The 23,455-nt window shown below is 42.5% G+C and overlaps 1 protein-coding gene across 1 annotated transcript in view; it reads right to left on the minus strand.

The window, feature by feature from the left end:
- Positions 1-12,830, minus strand: part of LOC121535346 (E3 ubiquitin-protein ligase NEURL1-like) — a 104,078-nt gene extending 91,248 nt beyond the window's left edge. Inside the window, exons 1-3 of the mRNA XM_045209236.1 lie at positions 12,815-12,830; positions 2,233-2,480; positions 1,423-1,744 (exon numbers count right to left, since the gene is read on the minus strand). Of these exons, the coding sequence (XP_045065171.1) occupies positions 1,423-1,744; positions 2,233-2,480; positions 12,815-12,830 (586 nt within the window). The remainder of the gene's footprint in view (positions 1-1,422; positions 1,745-2,232; positions 2,481-12,814) is intronic.
- Positions 12,831-23,455: the final 10,625 nt, after the last annotated feature.

Consider the following 23,455-nt stretch of genomic DNA (forward strand, 5'->3'; position numbering starts at 1 on the left):
GGTCAGAAACAGACTCCATGAGGGTGGTATGAGGGCCCGACGTCCACAGGTGGGGGTTGTGCTTACAGCCCAACACCGTGCAGGACGTTTGGCATTTGCCAGAGAACAACAAGATTGGCAAATTCGCCACTGGCACCCTGTGCTCTTCACAGATGAAAGCAGGTTCACACTGAGCACGTGACAGACGTGACAGAGTCTGGAGACGCCGTGGAGAACGTTCTGCTGCCTGCAACATCCTCCAGCATGACCGGTTTGGCGGTGGGTCAGTCATGGTGTGGGGTGGCATTTCTTTGGGGGGCCGCACAGCCCTCCATATGCTCACCAGAGGTAGCCTGAATGCCATTAGGTACCGAGATGAGATCCTCAGACCCCTTGTGAGACCATATGCTGGTGCGGTTGGCCCTGGGTTTGAGGGTGACTCCAAATCTAGACCTCCATGGGTTGATAAATTTGATTTCCATTGATAATTTTTGTGTGATTTTGTTGTCAGCACATTCAACTATGTAAAGAAAAAAGTATTTAATAAGATTATGTCATTCATTCAGATCTAGGATGTGCTATTTTAGTGTTCCCTTTATTTTTTTGAGCAGTGTAGTCCTCAATGTCTCATTTTTCAGAACAAATCCTCTCGATTTACAAATGTGCAAAAGTAGCCCAATTAGCGGGAGGGATGGGGGCATTTTCTCGTCGCACGCGGTGCTGAAGTTTATAATGGCTGTCAGTCAAAACCCATTCAGCGCTGTGAAGCGGAGAACCGGAGCTCTGAAGTCATGTATAGCATGTTACTGTACAGCCACTATGTTCCAATTTAGGTGCTTATCATTGACAAAATCTGCCATTTCTAACCCGTATACGAGATGACAAGGTCTGTGAGTGGAACGGGCTACTCAGCTAACCAGCTCTCAAACTGGGTAAAACTTAAGATACTGGTAATAACATGAACTACAAATCTCTACATACAAAATATCTCAACTTAAAATATTTATTCAAAATCTGTTGGATTGGAAAAGTTTTCTTAATTAGTTTAAACTGTTTGCGGTAAACCCATCAAACAGAATGGTTAACATTTCGGAATAGATGCCTTGTTTCCCAGGGGTTCTCAAATTCCACTGTGGTGGCATTTATTTAAAGCTAATAACTGTGCAACCTATCTAATCTCTCTCCATCTTTTTTCCATTGGACTAGTTTGGTGTGATTGTGTGTGGGACAAGTAAGTGACATCACCAAACAACCAACCGCACTTAAACACACCAGGCACATAACATTTTAAACATTCAACCACCACTTGCCATCACTAGTCAATTTGGGAAATTCATCAAAATGAATTTGAATTGTAAATTAATCTAAAATCAGACAGAATAATGTATGGCTAGGAGCATCATAAGCCGCCATTACACTGTCCCTTCTTCCTGTGAAACTCACCCAGTAGCTGGACCCCTCGTGTCAGGCCGTAGACATCTATGAGAGCCCAGAGTGGCTCAGAGACATGGACCCCGCTGAAGAACAGTATGGGGCTGGAGTCAATGATGCGGTAGAAGACCCGGCCCTTCTTGTCCACCCAGAAGGAGATGATGTTGCCCTCGTTGGACAGCTCCTCGGGCAGGGCCTTGGCCCAGAATCCATTCTGGGAGACAAGGTCTGGGCAGGCGTACTTGGGCAGGTTGTTTGGGTTGATGCGGGATGGGTCCTTGGAGGTGAAGCCCAGACGCAGGGCTCCGCTCCAGCAGCACTGCTTCTTAGTGATCTGAAGGGGAACAGGTAATGGGTTTGTACCATTTAAAGCATGATAAAGGGAGTTAAACATTAGTCGTGTTTGTCGAAGATTTATCACTCCACATTCTGGTTGGCCATATGTTAAAACTTTGACAAACCAAATGGTAAACAACAACAACAAAAATAGACATGTCTGTTTATCATCCGCTGACTGGCTATTCTTGTCTCATCTCATTTTAAACCTCTATTTACACTGCTTCACCGTGCAAGATAACAGTACGGATCACATGGCAATGCTTCCCATGCTCTTTCATTTTCGAGACATAGATGGACTGATAGGTGAAGTGGAAACTTTTGCTAAGCTGCTTTGGCCCACACAGAATCAGGGGAATAATGAAGGCAAAATACACAGTGAGAGAGATAGACAAAAAAATACATGGAAAACAGTTAGGCTAAAAGAAAGAGAGGAAAGAGAAAGTCTTTACTGATGAACATGTCCACCTCCCAGTCTGTCCTTACCTTGAGGCGGACCTGCTCGAACAGGGCGATTGGCCGGTGGCTGAAGGTGATGGCGTTGCAGAAGCTGGCCTGCCTCTTGACGGTCCTCTGGGCCACGTCCATGACGATCTGGGAGCCCTTGGCACTTGGGTGGAAGAGCAGGGGAAAGGAGGACAGGCTGCCCCCACACTGCTGGATAGGCAGACATCTCTTGTTGGGCTTCTGGGGGCAGTGGTGAGATGTGGTGGGGAAGGGGCCACCCAGAGAATCTGAAAAGGAGGAAGCATAGTTATATCTACAAAGAACATTACTTTAGAGATCAGAAAATTATTACTAAACAAAATTTCATAGGAACCTAAATATTTCCAGTTATAGTCTATGGTATCCACTGTATAAATATGCACAATGTCAATATAACAATGCATCAGCAGCATACACACAGTCAATAGAAACGTCCTTTCTTCAATGTTGTGATGATGACTGGGTGTATGTTCCTTTAGGAAGCATTTAACTCAAGCTCTATTTTCAGAAATCCAACAAGGAGTGCAAACAAAATGAAATACAGTGGGGAAAAAAGGATTTAGTCAGCCACCAATTGTGCAAGTTATCCCACTTAAAAAGATGAGAGAGGCCTGTAATTTTCATCATAGGTACATGTCAACTATGACAGACAAAATGAGAAAAAAAAATCCAGAAAATCACATTGTAGGATTTTTTATGAATTTATTTGCAAATTATGGTGGAAAATAAGTATTTGGTCAATAACAAAAGTTTCTCAATACTTTGTTATATACCCCTTGTTGGCAATGACACAGGTCAAACGTTTTCTGTAAGTCTTCACAAGGTTTTCACACACTGTTGCTGGTATTTTGGCCCATTCCTCCATGCAGATCTCCTCTAGAGCAGTGATGTTTTGGGGCTGTCGCTGGGCAACACGGACTTTCAACTCCCTCCAAAGATTTTCTATGGGGTTGAGATCTGGAGACTGGCTAGGCCACTCCAGGACCTTGAAATGCTTCTTACGAAGCCACTCCTTCGTTGCCCGGGAGGTGTGTTTGGGATCATTGTCATGCTAAAAGACCCAGCCACGTTTAATCTTCAATGCCCTTGCTGATGGAAGGAGGTTTTCACTCAAAATCTCACGATACATGGCCCCATTCATTCTTTCCTTTACACGGATCAGTCGTCCTGGTCCCTTTGCAGAAAAAACAGCCCCAAAGCATGAAGTTTCCACCCCCATGCTTCACAGTAGGTATGGTGTTCTTTGGATGCAACTCAGCATTCTTTGTCCTCCAAACACGATGAGTTGAGTTTTTACCAAAAAGTTATATTTTGGTTTCATCTGACCATATGACATTCTCCCAAACTTCAGACGGGCCTGGACATGTACTGGCTTAAGCAGGGGGACACGTCTGGCAATGCAGGATTTGAGTCCCTGGGCGGAGTAGTGTGTTACTGATGGTAGGCTTTGTTACTTTGGTCCCAGCTCTCTGCAGGTCATTCACTAGGTCCCCCCGTGTGGTTCTGGGATTTTTGCTCACCGTTCTTGTGATCATTTTGACCCCACGGGGTGAGATCTTGCATGGAGCCCCAGATCGAGGGAGATTATCAGTGGTCTTGTATGTCTTACATTTCCTAATAATTGCTCCCACAGTTGATTTCTTCAAACCAAGCTGCTTACCTATTGCAGATTCAGTCTTCCCAGCCTGGTGCAGGTCTACAATTTTGTTTCTGGTGTCCTTTGACAGCTCTTTGGTCTTGACCATAGTGGAGTTTGGAGTGTGACAGTTTGAGGTTGTGGACAGGTGTCTTTTATACTGATAACAAGTTCAAACAGGTGCCATTAATACAGGTAACGAGTGGAGGACAGAGGAGCCTCTTAAAGAAGAAGTTACAGGTCTGTGAGAGCCAGAAATCTTGCTTGTTTGTAGGTGACCAAATACTTATTTTCCACCATAATTTGCAAATAAATTCATTACAAATCCTACAATGTGATTTTCTGGAATTTTTTCCTCAATTTGTCTGTCATAGTTGACGTGTACCTATGATGAAAATGACAGTCCTCTCTCATCTTTTTAAGTGGGAGAACTTGCACAATTGGTGGCTGACTAAATACTTTTTTCCCCACTGTATAGTGCTGTTAGTCATCTCAATTTTCTCCATAGATTAAAAAATATAAGGATAAGAACTGCTTGGTAAGCAGAGAGAATTGTGCCGCTGCGAGAAACTCATACAAAATGAGGTAATTTCTGTAATTGATAATTTTTACATTTACATTTACGTCATTTTAGCAGACGCTCTTATCCAGAGCGACTTACAGTTAGTGTATACATTATTCTTTTTTATTTTCATACTGGCCCCCCGTGGGAATCGAACCCACAACCCTGGCGTTGCAAACGCCATGCTCTACCAACTGAGCTACCTCCCTGCCGGCCATTCCCTCCCCTACCCTGGACGACGCTGGGCCAATTGTGCGCCGCCCCATTGGTCTCCCGGTTGCGGCCAGCTACAGCAGAGCCTGGATAATCTCCTGTAACGCCTCCAATTTTTGTTATTCCACATCTTGCCAATTTGACACTGGTTTGGTCATAAGTCTTGAATATATCTACATGAGAAAATAACAGATTTTGAGAGCAGCAGTTAGCGCTGATGATGATAATACTCTCTGGCAAGAACAGTCAACAACATTTGGAAAACAGGCCAGAAACTTCAAATGCATATTAATTACTTAAAAATCATACAATGTGATTTTCTGGATTTTTGTTTTAGATTCCGTCTCTCACAGTTGAAGTGTACCTATGATAAAAATTACAGACCTCTACATGCTTTGTAAGTAAGAAAACCTGCAAAATCGGCAGTGTATCAAATACTTGTTCTCCCCATTGTATATTATTCGTAGCCGTCTATTTGCTACCACAAACAGCTGCTGGCACTAAGACCGCACTCAACGAGCTGTATAAGGCCATAAGCAAACAAGAAAATGCTCATCCAGAAGTGGCGCTCCTAGTGGCCGGGGACTTTAATGCAGGCAAACTTAAATCAGTTTTACTTAATTTCTACCAGCATGTCACATGTGCCACCAGAGGGAAAAAAAATAGACCACCTTTACTCCACACACAGAGACATATACAAAGCTCTTCCTCGCCCTCCATTTGGCAAATCTGACCATAATTATATCCTCCTGATTCATGCTTACAAGCAAAATCTAAAGCAGGAAGTACAAGTGACTCGATCAACACGGAAGTGGTCAGATGACGCAGATGCTACACTACAGGACTGTTTTGCTAGCACAGACTGGAATATGTTCCGGGATTCATCCAACGGCATTGAGGAGTATACCACCTCAGTCTCCGGCTTCAACAATAAGTGCATTGACGACGTCTTCCCCACAATGACCGTACGTACATATCCCAACCAGAAGCCATGGATTACAGGCAACATCCGCACCGAGCTAAAGGCTAGAGCTGCCGCTTTCAAGGAGCGGGACACTAATCCGGACACATACAGTGGGGAGAACAAGTATTTGATACACTGCCGATTTTGCAGGTTTTCCTACTTACAAAGAATGTAGAGGTCTGTCATTTTTATCATAGGTACACTTAAAAAAAAATCACATTGTATGATTTTTAAGTAATTAATATGCATTTTATTGCATGACATAAGTATTTGATCACCAACCAACCAGTAAGAATTCCGGCTCTCACAGACCTGTTAGTTTTTCTTTAAGAAGCCCTCCTGTTCTCCACTCATTACCTGTATTAACTGCACCTGTTTGAACTCGTTACCTGTATAAAAGACACCTGTCCACACACTCAATCAAACAGACTCCAACCTCTCCACAATGGCCAAGACCAGAGAGCTGTGTAAGGACATCAGGGATAAAATTGTAGACCTGCACAAGGCTGGGATTGAAGTGTACCTATGATAAAAAAGTACAGACCTCTACATGCTTTGTAAGTAAGAAAACCTGCAAAATCGGCAGTGTATCAAATACTTGTTCTCCCCACTGTATATGAAATCCCGCTATGCACTCAGACGAACCATCCAACAGGCAAAGAGTCAATACAGAACTAAGATTGAATCCTACTACACCGGCTGTGATGCTCGTCGGATGTGGCAGGGCTTGCAAACTGTTACGGACTACACAGAGAAACCCAGCCACGAGCTGCCCAGTGACGCGAGCCTACCAGATGAGATAAATTACTTTTATGTTCGCTTCGAGGCAAGCAACACTGAAACATGCATGAGAGCACCTGCTGTTCCGGACGACTGTGTGATCACGCTCTCCGTAGCCGATGTGAGCAAGACCTTTAAACAGGTCAACATTCACAAGGGCGCGGGCCAAACGGATTACCAGGATGTGTACTCAGAGCATGTGTGGACCAACTGGCAAGTGTCTTCACTGACATTTTCAACCTCTCCCTGACCGAGTCTGTAATACCTACATGTTTCAAGCAGACCACCATAGTCCCTGTGCCCAAGAAAACGAAGGTAACCTGCCTAAATGACTACCGGTAGCCATGAAGTGCTTTGAAAGCCTGGTCATGGCTCACATCAACAACATCATCCCGGAAACCCTAGACCCACTCCAATTCGCATACCGCCCCAACAGATCCACAGATGATGCAATCTCAATCGCACTCCACACTGCCCTTTCCCACCTGGACAAAAGGAACACCAATGTGAGAATGCTGTTCATTGACTACAGCTCAGCGTTCAACACCATAGTGCCCACAAAGCTCATCATTAAGCTAAGGACCCTGGGACTAATCAGCTCCCTCTGCAACTGGATCCTGGACTTCCTGACGGGCCGCCCTCAGGTGGTAAGGGTAGGCAACAACACGTCTGCCACGCTGACCATCCACACTGGGGCCAGAGGCAGAGTTGCAAAGAAAAAGTCCAGTGTCTGTGTTCTTTTGCCCATCTTAATCTTTTCTTTTTATTGGCCAGTCTGAGATATGGCTTTTTCTTTGCAACTCTGCCTAGAAGGTCAGCATCCCGGAGTCGCCTCTTCACTGTTGACGTTGAGACTGGTGTTTTGCGGGTACTATTTAATGAAGCTGCCAGTTGAGGACCTGTGAGGTGTCTGTTTCTCAAACTACACACTAATGTATTTGTCCTCTTGCTCAGTTGTGCACCGGGGCCTCCCACCCCTCTTTCTATTCTGGTTAGAGCCAGTTTGCGCTGTTCTGTGAAGGGAGTAGTACACAGCATTGTATGAGATCTTCAGTTTCTAGGCAATTTCTCGCATGGAATAGCCTTCATTTCTCAGAACAAGAATAGACTGACGAGTTTCAGAAGAAAGTTATTTGTTTCTGGCCATTTTGAGCCTGTAATCGAACCCACAATTGCTGATGCTCCAGATACTCAACTAGTCTCTAGAAGGCCAGTTGTATTACTTCTTTAATCAGCAGTTTTCAGCTGTGCTAACACAATTGCAAAAGGTTTTTCTAATGATCAATTAGCCTTTTAAAACGATAAACTTGGATTAGCAAACAACGTGCCATTGGAACACAGGAGTGATGGTTGCTGATAATGGGCCTCTATACGCCTATGTAGATATCCCAATAAAAATCAGCAGTTTCCAACTACAATAGCCATTTACAACATTAACAATGTCTACACTATATTTCTGATTAATTTGATGTTATTTTAATGGACAAAGAAATTGCTTTTCTTTCAAAAACAAGGACATTTCTAAGTGACCCCAAACTTTTGAACGGTAGTGTATGTATGTATATTTGCGGAGAAAAAAACATATTGGGGATTGGAAGTGATGCAGACATCTAAATTGATTGAAGTTACAATCTGCAATATTAAAGCTGATCTAAACATTTTAAAAAGACATCGACGGGGCAGTAGTGGAGCGGGTCGAAACTTTCAATTTCCTTAGTGTCCACATCACCAATGAACTATCATGGTCCAAACACACCAAGACAGTCGTGAAGAGGGCAAGACAACACCTTTTCCCCCTCAGGAGACTGAAAAGATATGGCATAGGTCCCCAGATCTTCAAAAGGTTCTACAGCTGCACCATCGAGAGCATCCTGACCAGTTGCATCACCACCTGGTTTGGCAACTGCTCGGCATCCGACCGCAAGGTGCTACAGAGGGTAGTGCGTACGGCCCAGTATATCACTGGGGCCAAGCTTCCTGCCATCCAGAACCTATATACTAGGCAGTGTCAGAGGAAGGTCCAGAAAATTGTCAAAGACTCCTGTCACCAAAGTCATAGACTGTTCTCTCTGCTACCGGATGGCAAGTGGAACCGGAGTGCCAAGTCTAGGTCCAAAAGGCTCCTTAACAGCTTCACCCCCAAGCCATAAGACTGCTGAACAATTAATCAAACAACATACACATTAGCCAAATACATTTAAACTCAGTTTTTCACAATTCCTGGCATTTAATCCTACTAAAAATTCCCTGTCTTATGTCAGTTAGAATCACCACTTTATTTTATTTTAAGAATGTGAAATGTCAGAATAATAGTAGAGAGAATTATTTATTTGAGCTTTTATTTATTTCATCACATTCCCAATGGGTCAGAAGTTTACATACACTCAATTAGTATTTGGTAGCATTGCCTTTAAATTGTTTAACTTGGGTCAAATGTCTCGGGTAGCCTTCCACAAGCTTTTGTGGGGCTCTATTTTCTCATAATTGGATCTGTATGTGATGAATAGCTTAGAAGGAATGCATTAATGATAAGCATAGAAGGTTTGTACTATACTGAAATAAATTGTTTCACATAACAAGCTGTGATTCATGTAAGGAACGTTAGGGGGTAGGACAGATAAGACTTGTATTTCTTACAGATACGAACACTGCCTCTTTGTTGTCTGTGAACCGTCCTTGAACGTAGGTACAGCAGAATGGTGTCTTTTGGGTGCTAACTCCACAGGTTGTTATGATAAAAACTTATGCCTGGCAACAGTGTGCAACAAGTGGAGCGCCAAAGACTGGGACCAGCCGGTGCACCAACGGATTGGCTGAGTAAGTCTAAACCACGCTCAGTCTCTACTCTGATTGGCCAGCAGGGAGTGGGAAATATCTCTGTCAGAGTATTTGAAGAAGAACCTGTAACAATGGATTAGTTCTCCGAGTGCCCTGCGTGGTATTTCAGTGGACCCGTATATACGAACCTTCATACTTACCATACATACATTTTGCATATAATAAATTTAGCTTGGATTGAAGATCTCTTGATTCTTATTCCAATACCAGATTTGAATTACGCAATTTCTAACACTTTCCACAATAAATTGGGTGAATTCTGGCCCATTCCTCCTGACAGAGCTGGTGTAACTGAGTCAGGTTTGTAGGCCTCCTTGCTCGCACATGCTTTTTCAGTTCTGCCCACAGATTTTCTATAGAATTCAGGTCAGGGCTTTGTGATGGCCACTCCAATACCTTGACTTGGTTGTCCTTAAGCCATTTTGCTACAACTTTGGAAGTATGTTTGGGGTCATTGTCCATTTGGAGGACCCATTTGCGACCAATCTTTAACTTCCTGACTGATGTCTTGAGATGTTGCTTCAATATATCCTCATAATTTTCCTTCCTCATGATGCCATCTATTTTGTGAAGTTTACCAGTCCTTCCTGCAGCAAAGCACCCCCACAGCATGATGCTGCCACTCCCGTGCTTCACGGTTGGGATGGTGTTCAGTGGCTTCTTCCTTGCTGAGCGGCCATTCAGGTTATGTCGATATAGAACTAGTTTTACTGTGGATATAGATACTTTTGTACCTGTTTCCTCCAGTGTCTTCACAAGGTCCTTTGCTGTTGTTCTGGGATTGATTTGCACTTTTCGCACGAAAGTACGTTCATCTCTAGGAGACAGAACGCGTCTCCTTCCTGAGTGGTATGACAGCTGCGTGGTCCCAGGGTGTTTATACACTGAGGCACTGAGTTTGAAGGTAGGCCTTGAAATACATCCACAGGTACACCTCCAATTGACTCAAATGATGCCAATTAGCCTATCAGAAGCTTCTAAAGCCATGACATCATTTTCTGGAATTTTCCAAGCTGTTTAAAGGCAATCAACTTATTGTATGTAATCTTCTGACCACTGGAATTATGAAACAGTGAATTATAAGTGAAATAATCTGTCTGTAAACAATTGTTGGAAAATGTACTTGTGTCATGCTCAAAGTAGATGTCCTAACCGACTTGCCAAAACTATAGTTTGTTAACAAGAAAGTTGTGGAGTGGTTGAAAAACAAGTTTTAATGACTCCAACCTAAGTATATGTAAACTTCCGACTTCAACTGTACATGTACAAATTACCTCAACTAACCTGTACTCCCACACATTGACTCATTGTATATAGCCTCGTTATTGTTAATTTATTGTGTTACCTTTTATTACATTTTTTACTTTAGTTTATTTAGTAAATATTTTCTTAACTCTATTTCTTGAATTGCATTGTTGGTTAAGGGCTTGTAAGTAAGCATTTCACGGTAAGGTCTACACCTGTTGTATTCGGCACATGTGACAAATAAAATGTGATTTGATTAGACATTTTGATTTGATTTGATTTGATCATATGTTTCCTAAATCAGGAAAAATTAGTTATCCTTCCGATTGCTTGGCCTGGCTATAGCAATAAGTAAGAGGACTAACGTGACCGAAACGACAAAGGCTGACAAGACAGGTTAGGGTTCGCGACCATGCCCCAATGAATTAAAAGATACAAGACAACAAACGTGAGTATGTTTCGGCTCATGCTCAGGCTGCCCTCACTCAAATCAGTGTTTGTGTGTCACTAGGGGACAGCGGGCACTGTTCCCCTACTAGTCCTCAGCGCAGTATCTTTTGACAATCGTGTAGCATTCTTTAGGGGGCTTGGTGTTTCCGATAGTGACTTGCTCTCCTGGGTGCCTGTACCTCAGCTGAGTCTGAGTTGCATGACGCGGAAATGGATTGGGTCATTGGTCATGTCGCCCGGCTCCTGTGCGCTCTGTTGCCAGTTATGGGAGGCTACTAAAAGAGAGAGGGTGACCAGGTTCTGTGGGTATCCCCCCGCCGCCTGAGTCTGCCTTGGTTAAGCACCGCTTGCCTCTTCCCAGAGCGATCCTGGTCCCACCTCAGTGATCCGGTCCTACGTAGACTTTCGAGACCAGGCTAGCTAACATGCCCTGCATAGCGTGCTAGCCAGGTTAGCTAACTCGCGGAGGCGAGCTAGCTACTGCTAGCTATTCCAGCTTCCTAAAGCTGAATTGCTTGGGTAGCTCTTTTGTTTAGAATACGTAGCTAGTGTTAAGTCGCTTGGTTATTCTAAACAGACCGTACTGCGGTCAAAGAGACTAGCTAGCCTAGCTTAGATTAGAAGCCTCGTCATGGCTAACGTCAGCTGGCATGCATAACTTCTGGCAAATGAAGCTTAATAACTCTCCTCCAGCGTTATGGCAATCCCATTCCTATTTCCAATTCCTGGAGTTGGAGGGAGTGAAGGAAAGTGGGGCTTGCAGGAAACCTCAGATGAGGAAGCAGCCTCCGAGCACTTGGCTCGGTTAACCCCCGGAGTGAGAGGCCTTTGCACAGGTCTGAGTGACTGGTGCGCCCCTCCACAAAAATATTACTGTGACGTCAGTGCCCCCACGTTTGGATACGGCCAAACGGGGGCTACGTCAGCCATTGCCGGAGCCCCCTGTCTCCATAAGGGACCGGGCTTCATCCAGGCTATACAGTCTCACAGAAGCACAACTTTGGAAGCTTGTCCATGTTTAATGCCCCCTCTGTTACCCCACATTCCATTGTGTTCACAGGGTTCAAGGGGTATATCAATCTCCCCATGGTGAGAGTAATAAGTTGGGCTATTCGCTCTCTGTCAACAAGGGGGCACTCCTCCCCATAGGTGGGTCATTACTGGCATTCATTGCTGATTCCTGCCTGTAGCTCACTAGTCCCTATGAGGTGCTTAGTGATACAGGTTATGGGGTTTTATAGGTGATTGGTTTCATTCCTAGGAATAAGATTCAATTATGATTCACCCCTGTCTGCTACCACAGAAGGGATCCGTTTTTCAGAGCTGTCTGTCCCTTTTCCAGCTGGGTTAAAAGGTGCTGTGGCACTGGTACCTATGACTGGTGGGTATGATAACCTTCATTATAGTGGTTTTCCCCTGGGTCTATTTTTTATGTGTGTGGTCCAGCACTGGGTGGCAGCTGGTTACTCGGACGCATCTTACTGCTTAAACAACGTGAGGCTTGTTGTGACAGAAGAACCCCCAAGAGGCACTGCCAATCAGGGTTCATCACTGATTGCTGGAGCCCCCGAATCCAGAGTGGACCGGGCTTCAGGCAAACCTTGGTGCATAAACACAATTGTGTCAACCCAACATTCCAGAGTGTTCATGGGTGTCAGAAGTGTTGTATCTTCCACATGTGGGTTCAATGAAAAGTGTCCCTTCTCCACATTCAGACACAGTGGTAGAGAGTGGTGGAAAGGGAAAAATAACCAATCTCTCCCAGTCCACAAGGTGGCGCCCCTTCAGATGTCACTTGACTGCTCTAACCAATGGCACACATGCGCAGTGTTGCTCTGGATCATGCAAACAGTGACGTTGGGGTACCGTCTGAAATTTGTTGCACGTCCCCCACGCTTCTGCGGCGTCATCACGCCGACTGTCCAAGGCCTCAGTGCCCATTTTGAGGGAGGAAATATCCTCCCATCTCCAGACACGGGCAATCCGAGTGGTTTCTATGTCAGATACAGGACCGCTGGTACAGCTGGTATTTCCTGATTCCGGAAAGGGGTCGGGACTTTACGCCCTGCTCTAGACTTACAGTGGTGTGAAAAAGTGTTTGCCCCCTTCCTGATTTCTTATTTGTTTGCATGTTTGTCACACTTAAATGTTTCAGATCATCAAACAAATGTAAATATTAGTCAAAGATAACACAAGTAAACACAAAATGCAGTTTTGAAATGAAGGTTGTTATTATTAAGGGAAAAGAAAAATCCAAACCTACATGGCCCTTTGTGAAAAAGTGTTTGCCCCACCTGTTATAACACAACTCAACTGTGGTTTATCACACCTGAGTTCAATTCCTCTAGCCACACCCAGGCCTGATTACTGCCACACCTGTTCTCAATCAAGGAATCACTTAAATAGGACCTGCCTGAGAAAGTGAAGTAGACCAAAAGATCTTCAAAAGCTAGACATCATGCCGAGATCCAAAGAATTCAGGAACAAATGAGAGAGAAAGTAATTGAGATCCATCAGTCAGGAAAAGGTTATAAAGCCATTTCTAAAGCTTTGGGACTCCAGCGAACCACAGTTAGAGCCATTATCCACAAATGGCGAAAACATGGAAAAGTGGTGAACCTTCCCAGGAGTGGCCGGCCGACCAAAATTACCCCAAGAGCACAGCGACGACTCATCCAAGAGGTCACAAAAGACCCCACAACAATATCAAAAGAGCTGCAGGCCTCACTTGCCTCAGTTAAGGTCAGTGTTCATGACTCCACCATAAGAAAGAGACTGGGCAAAAATGGCCTGCATGGCAGAGTTCCAAGACGAAAACCACTGCTGAGCAAAAAGAACATTAAGGCTCGTCTAATTTTTGCCAGAAAACATATTGATGATCCCCAAGACCTTTGGGAAAATACTCTGTGGACTGACGAGACAAAAGTTGAACTTTTGGGAAGGTGTGTGTCCCATTACATTTGGCGTAAAAATAACACAGCATTTCATAAAAATATGGTGGTGGTATTGTGATGGTCTGGGCCTGTTTTGCTGCTTCAGAACCTGGAAGAACCATGAATTCTGCTGTCTACCAAAAAATCCTGAAGGAGAATGTCCGGCCATCTGTTCTTGACCTCAAGCTGAAGCAAACTTGGGTTCTGCAGCAGGACAATGATCTAAAACACACCAGCAAGTCCACCTCTGAATGGCTGAAGAAAAACAAAATGAAGACTTTGGAGTGGCCTAGGCAAAGTCCTGACCTGAATCCTATTGAGATGCTGTGGCATGACTTTAAAAAGGCAGTTCATGCTCGAAAACCCTCCAATGTGGCTGAATGTTGTGAGGTTTTATCACTTGGATGTCCCTATTCCAAGTGTACTTACAGCTGGAACAGGGGAAAGTCACTAGGCAGCGCAATGTGTGTGCAATACCCAGACCACCACAATCTTGCGGGATCAGGTCTTGGGTCTGCCATTGGCTGTTTCATTTAGTATTCGTTAATCCGAGCCTCATGCTTATCATTTATGGAAGGCGGGGCTTCCAGCAAGGCGCGAATTTCATTGGCCTTGTCAGGTGTGATTGTAGATCCTTAAACTGATTATGTTGCACTTTGTTTCCCTCCTTCAGGGAACAGTAGTTATAGTCATTACGTTACGTTTTCCTCATACAATACTTGCAAGTGGGACAAAATTAATGAGTCAAATTAATGTGAAATGCATGATTCCAAAGGCCCTTGAGAAGGTACTTAACAACAAAATAAATACAGAATAGGTAGCCAGGATATTAACTTTGGTGATGAACCGTAAAACTGCTAAGATACTCATCAGAGAGATGGTGACAGCGACACTAGTGATGGTGAGGATGACTAGCAGTTAGCTTTATGAGTAAACCAATTTTTCTGGATGTGCCTCATGTTTAAATGATTGCATGAAGGCTGCATGAATGACTGTCTTTATGAATGTGTTGCAGGCAGTCATCAGCAAAAACAGAAAGTCTGAATGCCTAAGAGCAAGAAAATAGGATTGCCATTCAATGTGCTATTCAAAGCTTTGGGCATGTTAGAGGAAGCAGCAAATGGAAATCCAAAAAACATATTGTATAATACATTTTCCTGAACAGAAACATGAATGTGCATAACAGGGAATGAAAAAATAAAAACTACCACAAAGCTACTGTGGGATGTATCTGACTAGTAAATATTAAAGAATGCATCATGGGTAATGAACGGCTCCTACACATACATCCTTCAATGCAGCTGTAATTGACTCAGAATCTACTTCTCACATCCTGGCATTTTGTAAAACACTGTAAGCGCTAAACCAACAGTTAGGCTACTCCCCTTGGTTAAACTAATCTCCTCTTCCCCATACACATTTTCACATCTCTCTTCAAATCATTACAACAATGCCAAGGACATTGAGTTATCATGGAGATATTTCTGGTGAGATCATCCCAAATAATGCATTTTTCAGACGAATTTGTGGGAATGAGGCATATGTACCTCATGCTATTTTATGACTTTCATTTAACTGATTGTCAAATTAACATATCAGTCACAAATAGCAGTCCTTTACCAACCTTCAGACAGTATTAACTAGTAAAGGTGAGGGAGCAGGTCAACACTAGCCTGTAAAGCAAAATGTCGAAGGATCAACAACTAGAGAATGTTTGCATACCTAATAATATATATATATATATATAAAAATAAATATGTGTGTATTTGTGAGAACTTGTGTGTGCATGTAAGTGTGTGTGTGTGTGTGTGTGTATGTATCCATAGCCTAATCTAGACACATGTCCTTAGGAACAGAAAGTTATTCTTGCTCATCAGTTCATAACTTCTAGGGGTCAAGAGCTTTTCAGAGTACCCAGGAAACAAACCAATTAGGCAGGCATTAATTGGGGAGGACGGGCTCAAAGTAATGTCTGGAACGGAATAAATGGAATGGTATCGGACACATCAAACATGGTTTCCATGTGTGTGATACCATTCCATTCACTCCATTCCAAACGGTATTATGAGCCTTCCCTCAGCAGCCTCCTGTGTTAACATTGGCAACAGAGCATCATGAGGCATTTAAGACCACAGGCTATTTACAGCCGCTTCAATTTCAAGGCAGAACTATTGTGCAGTGGGTAAACATTCTCGTATCCAGATCCATGGAGGTAAATATAGCATCATTTGAAGAGGACATTTTATCAGGAAATGAACCAAATGTGCTTTTACAGAGTTTGTTTCTCTATTTGTGAAACTCTTTTAGTTTGTGGCTGCCAAAATAACTCCAATAAATTGTTTGGGCTGAACAGGCATAGGATGCTTATTTGTTAAAGTATACACTAGTGCCTAGAGGTATTCAAATTAGGCTTGGGCGGTATGCAGATTGTCATACCTTCATACCGACCTTGTGTCATACCGGGATATTCGGTAATACCTGCACTGAACACAAGGGGCGCTGTTTTCAAACCCCACTGATACTCTGTAATCCGAAGGTTAGCAATGCTAACAAGTACATGTAAAATCTAATAGAGAATGCTAAGTAAATGCTAATGAGCGCATTGTGAACATTTTGTACAGTTTCTGACCTAAACTATCCAAGTAACTCAAAAATTCTACTCACAGTTTGCTGCACGCACAAAACAAATATTATCCAGCAAGGCTCTTGATCCAGGAGGGGATTCTCTGCTGTTACCAAGCAAATGCTTGATTTTGGAAGAAGCTAACCACTTACCTATATAGCTACTAAATTAGCAAACTAAATGCACAACTGCAGAGCATTTTAGACAGTAACTTAATAGTTATAAGATATCTAGCTGGCAAACATTTAGTTGTAATTAGATCACCTGGTGCATGCTGCACAACAGCGAGTGACTCTTGTTGTTGTGTGCTTGTAAACAAACACCACGTGACCGGGGACAACCATAAGCTTCATAATGTGACAGGTGAAATTAAGAACGCAATTTTCTTTATTTAGATTTACATTTTAGTCATTTAGCAGACGCTCTTATCCAGAGTGACTCACAGTGAGTGCATACATTTTCATACTGGCCCCCCGTGGGAAACGAACCCACAACCCTGGCGTTGCAAGCACCATCCTCTACCAACTGAGCTACAGGGTAGAGCATGGCGCATTGCACAAATTGACCGCAGGTATTTACTTAAAGCAGCTACAAATATTAAAATTTATAAAAACAATTCAAAGAAATAGTTTCAACGGTTTTGAAAAACTTTTTCCAAATACCCCGGTATACGGTATACACAGTATACCGCCCAAGCCTAATTCAAATGTCTGTCCCTTGGTTACATAACAATGTTGAATGGTTCTCTATATACAACAATGGTCTTAAATTAAGTAATAACAAATCAATGTACCATATTGTATTCACAATGTCAAATTAAGGGCTTTACATTCGGCTGGCGCTAAGGAGGTACAGTGTCAATGTAAAAACTGGCGCACTGGCATTTTCCAGCCCTAATGCCAGGTTCAGCAATTTAGCTGTCTAACATCAGCTCGTTTGTGCTGAGGTGGGAGGGGTAGCAATATTTGAGGTGTGGGAAGTTTTAAGACCACAAAAAGCAGGTCTTAACGGTAACACAGCTGATAATGATAACGCAGTTGATAATGGCATGGATTTTGAGAGCCGAAGTGCAGCCTATCCAGCCATGGCACACAGTGCCCATGGAAAGAGAGATGTGCCTTTTGTGCCGGTGAATCTCGTATTTAGAAACAATTGGCTTCTGCCTCATTTCATTAAAAAAAACAAGCATAGCCTACCCTCCCCTTAATCAAGGCTGGTTTTGCAGCATCACATAGGTGCATCTTTTTATCCTGGACATTAGCCAAAAGTAGCCTGAATAAAGGGGTTTGAAATAGTCTACAAATAGTGCTTTGAAATATTTTAGGTTTTTGCCATCATGCTTTTTTTCATTATTCACAATTCGATTGGACATCAGCAGTCAATGAGAGGTACACTGTTTAAAAACACTCAGGCAAGGTAAAATATAAAACAAATATTAAAATGAAGGAACACTTACTCAACAATTTCTCCACATTGATAACTTCATTTAATGTACATTCCTAATCCAGTTTAAGTTATTTGACTCAATCATCCCAGATATACTTAAAGGGCGATTGCACTTCCTGATTTGGCCTCATTTTAGATTTAGTTCATTAAGAAATGCTAGCTGCCATGACTGAATTCAAACATGAGTTGGTTTCGGGGGATGGTTTGATGTGGGTGTCTTGTGTGTGTGTGTTCGCAGGTGTGAAGAGTTAGACAAATTATTTCACCAATTAGCTTCAGCCACCTCGTGTGCAACCATGGCAAAATTGGTTTGACTTTGGATAGCCTATCTCCGGGGATAGTTAGGGACTGTCAATAAATTACACAATGTAAATGAGACGATATTTTCATGTTGCACACCTTTTAGTTCTCATTAAATGCTTTCAATATTTGTACACCGAACAAAAATATAAACGTAACATGTAAAGTGTTGGTCCCATGTTTCATGAGCTGAAATAAAAGACCCCAGACATTTTCCATACACATAAAATGCGTATTTCTCTCAAATTTGGTGCGCAAATTTGTTTACATCCCTGGTAGTGAGCATTTCTCCTTTGCTAAAATAATCAATCCACCTGGCAGGTGTGGCATATCAATAAGCTGATTAAACAGCATGATCATTACATAGGTGCACATTGTTCTGGGGACAATAAAAGGCAACTCAAATGTGCAGTTTTGTCACACAACACAATGCCACAAAAGTCTCAAGTTTTGAGGGAGTGTAAAATTGGCATACTGACTGCAGGAATGTCCACCAGAGCTGTTCCAGAGAACTTAATGTTAATTTCTCTACCATAAGCCACCTCCAACGTAGTTTTAGAGAATTTGTATACAGAAGTTAGCTCTTTTTGGTAAAAGACCAAGTCCATATTATGGCAAGAACAGCTCAAACAAGCAAAGAGAAACGACAGTCCATCATTACTTTAAGACATGAAGGTCAGTCAATACAGAACATTTGAAGAACTTTCAGAGTTTCTTCAAGTGCATCCCAGAAACCATCAAGCGCTATGATGAAACTGGCTCTGAGGACCGCCACAGGAATGGAAGGCCCAGAGTTACCTCTGCTGCAGAGGATAAGTTAATTAGTGTTACCAGCCTCAGAAATTGCAGCCCAAATAAATGCTTCACAGAGTTCAAGTAACAGACACATCTCAACATCCACTGTTCAGAGGAGACTGTGTGAATCAGGCCTTCATGGTCGAATTGCTGCAAAGAAACCACTACTAAAGGACACCAGTAAGAAGAAGAGACTTGCTTGGGCCAAAAAACATGAGCAATGGACATTAGACCGGTGGAAATTTGTCCTTTGGTCTGGAGTTAAAATTTGAGATTTTTGGTTCCAACCGCCATGTCTTTGTGAGACGCGGTGTGAGTGAACGGATGATGTCTACATGTGTATTTCCCACTGTAAAGTATGGAGGAGGAGGTGTTATGGTGTGGGGGTGCTTTGCTGGTGACACTGTCTGTGACAATGACCCAACACACCTCCAGACTGTGTAAGGGCTATTTTACCAAGAAGGAGAGTGATGGAGTGCTGCATCAAATGACCTGGCCTCCACATTCCTCCAACCTCAACCAAATTGAGATGGTTTGAGATGAGTTGGACTGCAGAGTGAAGGAAAAGCAGCCAACAAGTGCTCAACATATGTGGGAACTCCTTCAAGACTGTTGGAAAAGCATTCCAGGTGAAGCTGGTTGAGAGCATGCCAAGAGTGTGCAAAGCTGTCATCAAGGTAAAGGGTGGCTATTTGAACAATCTCAAATATAAAATAAATGTTGATTTGTTTTTTGGTTACTACATGATTCCATATGTGTTATTTCATAGTTTTGATATCTTCACCATTATTCTACAATGTAGAAAATAGTAAAAAATAAAGAAAAACCCTTGAATGAGTAGGTGTTCTAAAACTTTTGACCGGTAGTGTATATACGAATTTCTACAATTTATAGTTGGTTTGAAGTTGTGTAATTTACGATGGTCCCTAACTAGCCCCATAGGGATATTCCAAGTCAACCCAAATTCACCACAGGCATTATGATCCGGTCACTTTCAGCTGCACTTCGAATAGATTATTAATTGAGTGCTGCCAGCTGTAGGCATATGGGCAAGATAAAAAATAAAAACACCCTTCATTTACGTTCTCACAAAACGACCAACATTATCCTATTTATTTACACTTTGTAGAATAAATGTTTCTGACTCTGTTTTACAAATGAGAAGTTGGTTTTAAGGGGCAGTTGCTCTTTAACTACAACAAAACTTGTCACACAAAGATAATGTAGTCGATAAGAACATTTACATTTACATTTTAGTCATTTAGCAGACGCTCTTATCCAGAGCGATTTACAGTTAGTGCATTAATCTTAAGATCGCTAGGGTCAAACACATATCAGTCATAGTAAGGACATTTTTTATCTAAGTATGTAGTTATCTGTCAGAGCTAGTCGGCCTAAGGGGGAAACAAAGTCAAGTGCAAGTGTTATTGACGAAAGTATAAATACCATCAGCCAAATTGCAACTGCAAATATGGAAGTTCATTCTTGATCTAAACTACATTCACGTTTCTGCAGATAACAAAATATTGCATTGCTATAAGTGTGTGATAACGTTAGCATGCATGTTACATACAAATTACACAAGAAGTCATAGCTAGAGTATTCATAATAATTCCACTCATTCTTGCAGACTTTCTTTCCTGTTTTATCTAATCCAAATGTGTGCATTAATGGCTTTAAAGGATAAACTGACCCTTAACTATGTCAATATGTAATCATCCTCGATTTATGCCATTTCTGCTACAAGGTTTTCGTTGTAGCCTATCCCATCGGCATCAGCAACGATTTGATTATTACTAAACATATGCAATCTATAGTCGAATATACCGCCCCCAAAAAATGTAAAATATCCTTACCGCACAAGGTATTTCTTGTTATCTGACCTCCCATGTTTAAATACAAGATGAGTTCCTCTTCTCTGGGTTTGTTAGATAAAATATTCAGAGACATGCGCCGTTTGGCTGTCAACATAACATAATCGGATAATTCACGATTTCGTTCTCTCCCGTTCACAGAAGACACAACACTGTTTACCCTCAGCGAGTGCAGTGGCTGTCCAAGCCGATTCACATTGAACCGCGACAGATCGGCTACACAGCAGCCCCACACCGCAGCGCAGAATCACATAAGGTGGAAGTAAAGGTGGAGCTACAAGAATAACCATTACCGCTATCGATATCGCCAAGGAAGGAGAATTCCAACTCCTTTTGAAGTCCACGAAAAATGACCGTATAAACAAACCTAGCCCCGCCCAAAACAAGTTTTAATGCATTGAGAGGAAGGAAACAGGCAATAGGAAATCTGTATGGCCTACAAAGCCTTGGAAGTGCAGGGAAACTCCGCCAATTGACTTTTATCTACCGCAGAAGAAGCCCAACCGGCCGCAAGATGGCACTATTATTCTTTTTACGCAGTTTGTCATACCTGACTAATGCGCACAGCCAGCAATACACTCGTGTCCCCACATGGACCGGCTTATTAAAACATACCTACTGGGCAAAAACCGGTTGAGTTGTTACCACATCATTTCAACCAAAATAATCAATGTGATGACGTTGAATCAACGTGGAAAACTGATTGGATTTGCAAAAAGTAATCAACATAATGGCATTTCGTATTATTTTCACTAAATCCGATGACATGGTGATTCGTTTTTTATTTAATCTTGAATTCACGTTAGTTGACAACTTAACCAAATGTAAATCCAAACTAGACATTGAACTGATGTATGTGCCCAGTGGGTCCTCCCTTCTGGCTGCAAAGGCATCAGTTTCCTCCTTAACTCAACTTAATGACTCTTCGGTGGAAAAAACTGGCAAACTATACAGTGGTGTGAAAAAGTGTTTGCCCCCTTCCTGAGTTCTTTGCATGTTTGTCACACTTAAATGTTTCAGATCAAACAAATTTAAATATTAGTCAAAGATAACACAAGTAAACACAAAATGCAGTTTTGAAATGAAGGTTGTTATTATTAAGGGAAAACAAAATGCAAACCCACAGGGCCCTGTGTGAAAAAGTGATTGCCCCCTACAACCTAATAACTGGTTGGGCCACCCTTAGCAGCAACAACTGCAATCAAGCGTTTGTGATAACTTGCAATGAGTCTTTTACAGCACTGTGGAGGAATTTTGGCCCACTCATCTTTGCAGAATTGTTGTAATTCAGCCACATTGGAGGATTTTCGAGCATGAACTGTCCTTTTTAAGGTCATGCCACAGCATCTCAATAGGATTCAGTTCAGGACTTTGACTACTCCAAAGTCTTCAAATTATTATTTTTTTCAGCCATTCTGAGGTGGACTTGCAGGTGTGTTTTGGATCATTGTCCTGCTGCAGAACCCAAGTTCGCTTCAGCTTGAGGTCACGAACAGATGGCCGGACATTCTCCTTCAGGATTTGTTGGTAGACAGCAGAATTCATGGTTCCATTTATCACAGAAAGTCTTCCAGGTTCTGAAGCAGCAAAACAGGCCCAGACCATCACACTACCACCACCATATTTTACTGAACTCTGCCATGCAGGTCATTCTTGCCCAGTCTCTTTCTTATGGTGGAGTCATGAACACTGACCTTAACTGAGGCAAGTGAGGCCTGCAGCTCTTTGGATGTTGTTGTGGGGTCTTTTGTGACCTCTTGGATGAGTCGTCGCTGCGCTCTTGGGGTAATTTTGGTCGGCCGGCCACTCCTGGGAAGGTTCACCACTGTTCCATGTTTTCGTCATTTGTGGATAATGGCTCTCACTGTGGTTCGCTGGAGTCCCAAAGCTTAAGAAATGGCTTTATAACCTTTTCCTGACTGATGGATCTCAATTACTTTCTTTCTCATTTGTTCCTGAATTTCTTTGGATCTCGGCATGATGTCTAGCTTTTGAGGATCTTTTGGTCTACTTCACTTTGTCAGGCAGGTCCTATTTAAGTGATTCCTTGATTGAGAACAGGTGTGGCAGTAATCAGGCCTGGCTGTGGCTAGAGGAATTGAACTCAGGTGTGATAAACCACAGTTAAGTTGTGTTATAACAGGGGGGGCAAACACTTTTTCACACAGGGCCATGTAGGTTTGGATTTTTTTCCCCCTTAATAATAACAATCTTCATTTCAAAACTGCATTTGGTGTTTACTTGTGTTATCTTTGACTAATATTAAATGCGTTTGATGATCTGAAACATTTAAGTGTGACAAACATGCAAACAAATAACAAATCAGGAAGGGGGCAAACACTTTTTCACACAATTTATTCCACGACCATTTTCTGATTTTCAGACAACTTCCAGATGGTGCGTGACTGTTGTTTACCCCTGGCTGAACACAGTGGGTAACATCAGGAAGTAAAATTAGCCACCCTAGCATGGTGGTGGAAAATTGGGTTTTATTAAGACAGTATACATGTTTTGCCAGTTTTATTCCACTGACGAGCCATTCAATCGAGTTAAGGAGGAAACTG

The sequence above is a fragment of the Coregonus clupeaformis genome, chromosome 1, assembly GCF_020615455.1.
Source record: "Coregonus clupeaformis isolate EN_2021a chromosome 1, ASM2061545v1, whole genome shotgun sequence".
In the NCBI taxonomy this organism is placed as follows: Eukaryota; Metazoa; Chordata; class Actinopteri; order Salmoniformes; family Salmonidae; genus Coregonus; species Coregonus clupeaformis.